Source organism: Leucoraja erinacea, chromosome 24 (genome assembly GCF_028641065.1).
Source record: "Leucoraja erinacea ecotype New England chromosome 24, Leri_hhj_1, whole genome shotgun sequence".
NCBI lineage: Eukaryota > Metazoa > Chordata > Chondrichthyes > Rajiformes > Rajidae > Leucoraja > Leucoraja erinaceus.
This window is the reverse complement of record NC_073400.1, coordinates 9,253,681-9,261,691: the sequence shown is the minus strand read 5'-3', so window position 1 is coordinate 9,261,691 and position 8,011 is coordinate 9,253,681. Positions and strand designations below refer to the sequence as shown.

General features: G+C 40.9%; 1 protein-coding gene across 2 annotated transcripts in view; it reads right to left on the bottom strand.

The window, feature by feature from the left end:
• Positions 1–707: 707 nt before the first annotated feature.
• The window catches only part of def6a (DEF6 guanine nucleotide exchange factor a), a 113,383-nt gene continuing 106,079 nt past the window's right edge, over positions 708–8,011 (bottom strand). For both annotated transcript variants that reach the window (XM_055654502.1, XM_055654503.1), the window contains exons 11-12: positions 5,492–5,582; positions 708–1,996 (exon numbers count right to left, since the gene is read on the bottom strand). In XM_055654502.1, coding sequence (XP_055510477.1) covers positions 1,923–1,996; positions 5,492–5,582 — 165 coding nt within the window. In that variant the 3' untranslated portion in view covers positions 708–1,922. The remainder of the gene's footprint in view (positions 1,997–5,491; positions 5,583–8,011) is intronic.

Here is an 8,011-nt window from a genome sequence, read left to right as displayed (position 1 = left end):
GCGGTCAACAGGAATAGACCTATTGCAAACACCAGGCTGATTGTTGGCCAACATATTTCAATCAATGGAGACAAACATACATAAATGCAACACAGATTTAGTTTCAACGTTTTCAATATATGTTCCCCTAACAATGAAACCAATATCTAAGTGAAAAATTTAAAAATTGTATCACATGCTTTAATCAAGAGAGTATGTCAATTGAAATTATAAACAAGATAAAATTGAGCAGAGAATTTATCAATATTTTGGAATCTATAATATACCAGCTTTCCCTCCAGATCTGTGACTTTCTACAAAACCATATAAACATTGAATCACACAATACAAAAACTGCTTTAAGTGGAAATATAATAAATGCTATAGAGGCTTTATCCAAGTTACTGTATCTTTCAGTTACTTTAAACAAAGCATTTACAACACAAAAACTATGAATTTGGCTATAACCATCAGTTCACCATCAATTAATTGATTAATTAGAATTGACGCAAGGAGGTAGTATCAGACAATCTGACTGTATATTAGGAAACAGTTTTAAATTATGTAATTTCCCTTGTTGCATTTTGTACAATATTAAACATATTATAATCATCTTTTATATTCACAAAACCCGATCCGCATCAAAACCTACCTTGAATTAATCAAACAGATACTTCTGGAGATCTGATGTTCATACCCTGCATTTTTTGTTCAAATGCTACACAGGTTGCATTTTACGAGTATTTATTAAAGATGACTGCATGTACACTTTACAGATTTAAGCATAAAAATAAAAGCGATGATATGATTTGAAATATATTTTACTGTAACCTAAAATAAAAGGTCATGTACATTTAAAAGCACATTGCAGGAATAAAGCTGCCAATGCCGAAAATACTTTTATATCCTCCAACCTACACTTGCATTCCTGTACAAAATCTGACAATGGTATAATGTTATTGACGAAACATTCGATATGTACATTCTTCACATTCACGTTTATAACACCATTCGGATGCAATTCTATGATCCAGAGCTTTGAACTAGTTTGCAATGGATCTGAACAGTTTGAATAAGAATGAGTTTGCTTGCTCAATTCTGGCTTTGGAATGACACACACTGACAAGTTTGGGCAAGTACTGTTTTAGATTTTTCTAATCAAAATCAGACCATTAGTGGTAGGGGTGTGTAAATACAAAGGTCTGTGGACTATTTTATTAGAAGGATCATCAATTGAAAACTTATTTATTTAATAAGGAGTGCCTCTCTATTAAAATATATGAACAAATTGGACAATAAAGTACCTTGAATTGAAAGGCAAACTTTTTGTTGTCTGAATTATTTTAAAGCCTTTTCTGGAGAGTAAAACAAGTTTCATTCAAAACAAGCCAACCATTGTTCACACACGTTTTTGATATTCAACATTCTTAAAAAATCCAAACTATCATGTGGTAAGCAAGAATGTAAATACAATAATGCTCCAATCTTATTTTGTAGTCTTTGTTCTTTCTCGAAGGAAGGAAACATTAGGCAATGCAAACAATTGTTGATCATTTAAGGGAATCTGAGATTATTTTGCTTGAAGGAACTTATTTGGAAGAAGCTCAAGATAATGACGACTCCCTTCTTGTCATGTGTCTTTCACGCTTATAAACTATTATGCCTGATGATGCAATCCACTCTGAAACATTGGAAAACTATTCTGAAACACCTGGTGCTCATACAAGTTCCATACAGTTTTCAATGTGGAATATGTTCCGGTCCTCAATTGTGAATCTTGAAACAGGTTTCTTATTTCCACTGAGTTTCATTTCAACTGTCCATTTAAAGCATGTCCTCCATTATGAGTGTGTTTGAAGGACAGTTGACAACGATTAATGGAAGTTCTCTTCCACTCACTCCAGCAGTTGCATAACCCCTCTCTTCAGGCTTTCCAGATAATTTTACACCTCCAACCTATGCCCTCCTGATCCTCGAAAACTTGATGTACTGGAAGATCCTGCTACTGGACGTTTCTCTGTGGTAATGTAAGCAAGTAATTAGAAAACATTTACACAATGATATGTGAAATAATTTTATAAACATTAGTCAATGCAGTCTTTTTTTCACTAGGAGATTTAATAAGAGACACTAATTTTCCTATTGGGAAAGAATCATTTCGGCTAAAAATGCACAAAATAAATGATTGGACTGAAGGATTAGATTGCTATTTTGCCAACCTGCTGTCAGGGAAAGCAAACAGTAGTACCTAACACAGTTGAATGATTCTGTTTAATGCTAATGCTTTTGTGTTCTTGTAGGAGAGGAAAGGAAGTGCTTGAGGCTTTAGTGAGGTTGAGTGCTATTCCCGTATTACACTCACTCTGGGCAGGTTATGTTGTTTGCATTTCCAACCTGAGACTGCTGAAACAGACACTATGCTGAGTTCTGGCATAGGAACAGATTAGCAGAAGGACAGAGTACAAGATTTAAGGACTTGCTCAAAATCTCCTTGTGAAGGTGCAGTGTCCGGTACCCGGACGTGGCGTCGAAGGACGAGAAGCCGAAGCAAAGAAGTGGAAGCCAAATAACCAAACAGAAACAAATCAGAAACACCAAATAACTGAAAGTGTACGAGGCCGAAACGCCAACTAACTGAAAGGGTGGGACGCCTAAAAGCAAACTCACCAAATGGCCGCTCTGCTGAAAAGTCAAATAACGGACATGACGTGGTGAGGTGTCGGCCATCTGGGGGCCAACTACCGGCAGCAATCAGTCAACCGTCGCCATCATCCGACCGGCACCCAGCCCGTCACAGTGTGGCCACATGGGGGAGACGAGGCGGAGGGTGGCCGCACTATCTGATGGACATGGGGGTCTGGACCAATCGCTGACAAGTCCCCCCCCCCCCCCCCCCCCCCCCCCCCCCCCCCCCCCCCCCCCCCCCCCCCCCCCCCCCCCCCCCCCCCCCCCCCCCCCGGGTAAAGTGATGTCCATTATTTGACTTTTCGACAGAGTGGACATTCGGTGAGTTTGCTTTTAGGTGTCCCACCCTTTCGGTTTGTAGGTGTTTCGGCTTTGTTTCCGTTCAGTTATTTGGCTTCCAATTCTTTGCTTCGGCTTCTCGTCCTTCGAATCCACGTCTGCAAACGGTAGTGTCCTTACCGACCCCTGGATGTGTCTGGCCCATGACTGCTTAAAATATTGAAGTAATTGGGTCAAGTTGGGAAAAGGGGAAGTACAACGGGATCTGGGGGTCCTTGTACATCAGTCTATGAAAGTAAGCATGCAGGTACAGCAGGCAGTGAAGAAAGCGAATGGCATGTTGGCCTTTATAACAAGAGGAATCGAATATAGGAGCAAAGAGGTCCTTCTGCAGTTGTACAGAGCCCTAGTGAGACCACACCTGGAGTATTGTGTACAGTTTTGGTCCCCTAATTTGAGGAAGGACATTCGTACTATTGAGGGAGTGCAGCATAGGTTTACAAGGTGAATTCCTGGGATGGCGGGACTGTCACATGCTGAGAGAATGGAGCAGCTGGGCTTGTACATTCTGGAGTTTAGAAGGGTGAGAGGAGATCTCATTGAAACATATAAGATTGTTAAGGGTTTGGACACGCTAGAGGCAGGAAACATGTTCCCGATGTTGGGGGAGTCCAGAACCGGGGGCCACAGTTTAAGAATAAGGAGTAAGCCATTTAGAACGGAGACGAGGAAACACTTTTTCTCACAGAAAGTGGCAAGTCTGTGGAATTCTCTGCCTCAGAGGGTGGTGGAGGCAGGTTCTCTGGATGCTTTCAAGAGAGAGCTAGATAGGGCTCTTAAAAATAGCAGAGTCAGGGGATAAGGCAGGAACGGGGTACTGATTGGGGATGATCAGACATGATCACATTGAATGGCGGTGCTGGCTCGAAGGGCCGAATGGCCTACTCCTGCACCTATTGTCTATTGTCTAATTTTTGGGATGGTATTAGACTTGAGCGACCTAATTGGCGAGTTTAGAAAAGTTAAAAAAAAATGACATGTTGAAAACCTCCTTCGACTATGTAGAAGACTAGTTATTACTAACTTCGGGAAAATTGGACACCGAATAGTGGAGAGTGGAGACGACCTCCTTCGATCTCCTTCGACCTCCCTTCGACTATGATGAAGACTATCTACGACTACCCTCGATTACCTACGACTAACATGCCGACCTACTACGTCTAAACTTATGATTAAAAAAAGTATAGATTTTTTCCATGGCAACCTTTTTTTACTCACAGGCATTTTTTTAACATATTGAAAAAAACGCCACGACCTAGCTGAGGCCTCGAGTGCGCAGAGACCACTCTCGAGCATGAAGGAGAGTTACGAAGACCTCCTACGACCTTGTGTCGACCATGCTGCGAGTATGAGTTGAGGGCGAACTCGCCAGAACTTGCGGATTTGGTCGCCCAAGTGGGACAGGCCTTTTAGGATCCCGAGACAAAGCATTGGGAGCTCACAGAAATCCATCCCAAACTATCTGCCCAATCAGTGGAGAGTCTATTTTCCACATCAAACATTTTGCTAAATTAATATCTTGCCATCAGTTATATTTTACAGTAAAGTAGGCTTATGTTCCAGGACCTCGACCTGAAAATACAGCGAGGCTGCCTGTACCTTTAGCCAAAGCCCAGCAACTCTGATATTCTATTATATAGAGGATCAAAATGTAAATACAGACAGGGCTGTAGAGAGAAAGAGCTGTGGAGAGTATAATGGAGAAGTGTGGAAAGTAATTGAATTGAGCAGATTGACTGACCAATTCCTTTGAATGGTTATTGATCTGCACTCTTCCCTCTCGTGGATGTAGCCCGATCTGCTGAATATTTCTTAATTTCCTGTTTTTATTTCAGATTTCAAGCATCTTAAGTATTTTTGCCTTAAAGCAACGACAATTAAAAATGATAAATAAGCACAGATAAAGCAGAATAAAAATCAAACTGTAATTTTAAAGGAGTTGGCCCACTGAGAGTAGTTGGAAGTGGTTATATATTGGAGCCAATATTGCTACAACATTTATACTGATATAATGTTTGAAATAGTTTTGACAAGTTTGGATTTGGTAGCCAGCCTGAAGGAGGCAAGTCTGACAAAATCAATTACATTGAAACTTTAGATGGAAGCATTAAAATTGTCTGCAGACATATCATGGATTCAGACAATAACTAGTTGACTGTTGCAACAATGACAGAAACACATTGTGACCTACATTAAGGACAATGACCTGGAATTTCTACAGCCACTCCCCGAGCACTTGGTGGGTGATCAGCAACCCGTCTGGTTAAACACAGATGTGAGAGTTGTCTTCTAGAAGAAGCCCAGCTTCTGCGATATTATGGCCTGTGCCAAGACAGCAAGGTTCATGTTTTTCTTACACCATTAGGACAGCCAGTTATAATAATTTTGGGCTTGCACTTTTTTATGTAAATTTTCAAACTCATACAAATTAAAAATTTGGCAAACATTTCCCCCCAAAAGCACAATTAATTTGAATTTTGTTGGTTACCTCCTGGTGCAATCGGATGCATTAGTCTGTTCATCTGCACATTCCAGTGCTTTACGTGTGAGCTTGCTTGATGTAATTTTCGTTGTGCAGCCTATAAAAGGAGAAATATTGTCAGATAATCAAATCTTGCATTAATACCATTAACCAATCAATGGAAAATAGATTCCCCAGTTAATTTTAAAACACTTGTTTTTCTGAGGAGCCTTTATTATTCCATCACTGCCAAAAAGACGTGCAAGCTGGGCTCATGCAGGGTCAAGCCCAGTAAAACTTTGAGAGCACAAACAAATCCAGATGATGTCATTGTCATGTTTCATTCAAGTGCTTCATTGATTGTGTCATGTCATCGAGTCATACAGCTGGAAAACAGGCCCTTCAGCCAAACTTGTTCGTGTTGGCCAAGATGACTCATCATATGTAGTCCCATTTGCCAGCATTTGGCCCATATCCCTCTAAACCTGCCTCAACTACTTCCTCTGGCAGCTCGTTTCACATAGCCAACAGCCACTGTGTGGAAAATTTTGCTCCTCAGTGTCTTTTTAAATCTTTCCCCTCTCAAGTTAAACCTATGCCCTCTAGTTCTTAATTCATCTACACTGGGAAAACGATTGTGCTTTTACTGTGTCTATTTCCCTCATCATTTTATACACCTCTATAATATTACCCCTCAGCTTTATGCACTCCAAATAAATAAAGTATGAACCTGCCCATCCTCTCCTTATAGCTCAGGGACTTGAATCTTGGCAACATGCTTGTAAATTTTCTCTGCACTCTTTCCAGCTTAATGGCATTCTTCTCTAATAATGTTAACATAATTCTACATTAAAAATGTTTGAGTCATTTTCTTTTTGATATAAAAGTTAACTTAATCCCCGTTTTTTTTAGATATGAAATAATCGTTGTCATGAGTTGAGAATATCCGCTTAACATGCCTTACGCAAATTTGCAACGAACTAACAGGTCCAGGATACTAGCCATGTTTGTCCCAAGTCTCAATGAATCCTAATATGATCAATGACAAATGAATGAATGAATGATATTTTATTATCACACGTGACATGTCACAGTGAGATTCTTTGTTTTGACCAAAGAAAACACAACTTAAATACAATCAGAAATTGCTGGAAAATGCCCCATTGGCCGGCAGCAGTGTAAAGTTTTCAAAGTTACAATATTTACGAGAAAATGGACGGAAGTGATGGCGGGTGAGAACAGGTGGAATAAAATTGCTGAATAGGCCAGGATGGTCCAGGGATGAGGTAAAAGTAGTTCAGACAGTGAGGAAGGCCGTCAGAAGATGCAGTGGGATTTAGATCTGTTACGGATGTGGCCAGAAAAATGGCTGATCACTTCAATCCAAGCAAGTATGAGGTGCTGCACTGGGAGACTGCTGCAAGGGGAAAATATACAGTTGATGGCAAGGCCCTGAACAGCATTGATTTACAGAAGGATCTTTGGGTCCAAGCCAATAGCTCCCTGAAAGTGGCATCACAAGTAGATGGAGTGAAAAACAAGGGGTATGGTGTACAAGGAATAGAATCAAAGAACATCAGATGCTGGTTAATACACAAAAGGACACAAAGTGCTGGAGTAATTCACGAGGACAACAGCATCTATGGAGAACATGGATGTGACATTTTGGGTTGAGACCCTTCTTCAGACTGTGTGTGTGTGTGTGTGGGTGGGGGGGGGGGGGGGGGGGGGAGAGAGAAGAAAGCTGGAAAGGGGGAGGGGGGAGGCAATTTAAAAAAAAAGAGTCAGATAGGATCCATCCAAGTTGTATGCATAGAAATCCTTGATATCCTCACAGCAGGTTAAGAATGTAATTAATAAAACACATGGAATCCTTATCTTGAAATAAAGAACCACAGAATACCAACACAAAGATGTAGGGAATTACAGTAAAATACTAGTTTGGTTGTAATTGGAGGATTATGTAAAGTTCTGGGCCCCCTCTCTCTCTCCCTCTCTGCCCCTCTCTCTCTCTCTCTCTCTGCCCCTCTCTCTCTCTCTCTCTGCCCCTCTCTCTCTATCTCTGCCCCTCTCTCTATCTCCTCTGCCCCCTCTCTCTCTCTCTGCCCTTCTTTCTCTCTCTGCGCCTCTTTCTCTCTCTGCCCCCCTCTCTCTACCCCCCTCCCTCTCTCTGTATTTGCCCTCTCTGAACTATCTCTGTTCCTGCCCACCTTTGTCTCTGCCCTCTCTCTCTGCCCTCTTGCTCTACCCCCTCCCTTTTTAGCCGTGCCTGCAAGTTGGGGGTTATGCGTGAGTGGATAGGGCTGGGGATGGGGTAAAAGGAGCGAATGAATAATATTAATATAATATCAAGGGAGGGGGGAAAGAATGGGAATTAAAACGCTCGAAGATCTGTATGAATTGGGGAATTTACTATCATTTCAACAACTACAACTGAAATATAATTTGAAAAATAACCAATATTTTAAATATCTTCAAATTTGTGATTATCTGAAAAAACACACAAAAGACTATCATAATATGCCTTCCGACATTGGATGAAGCAAT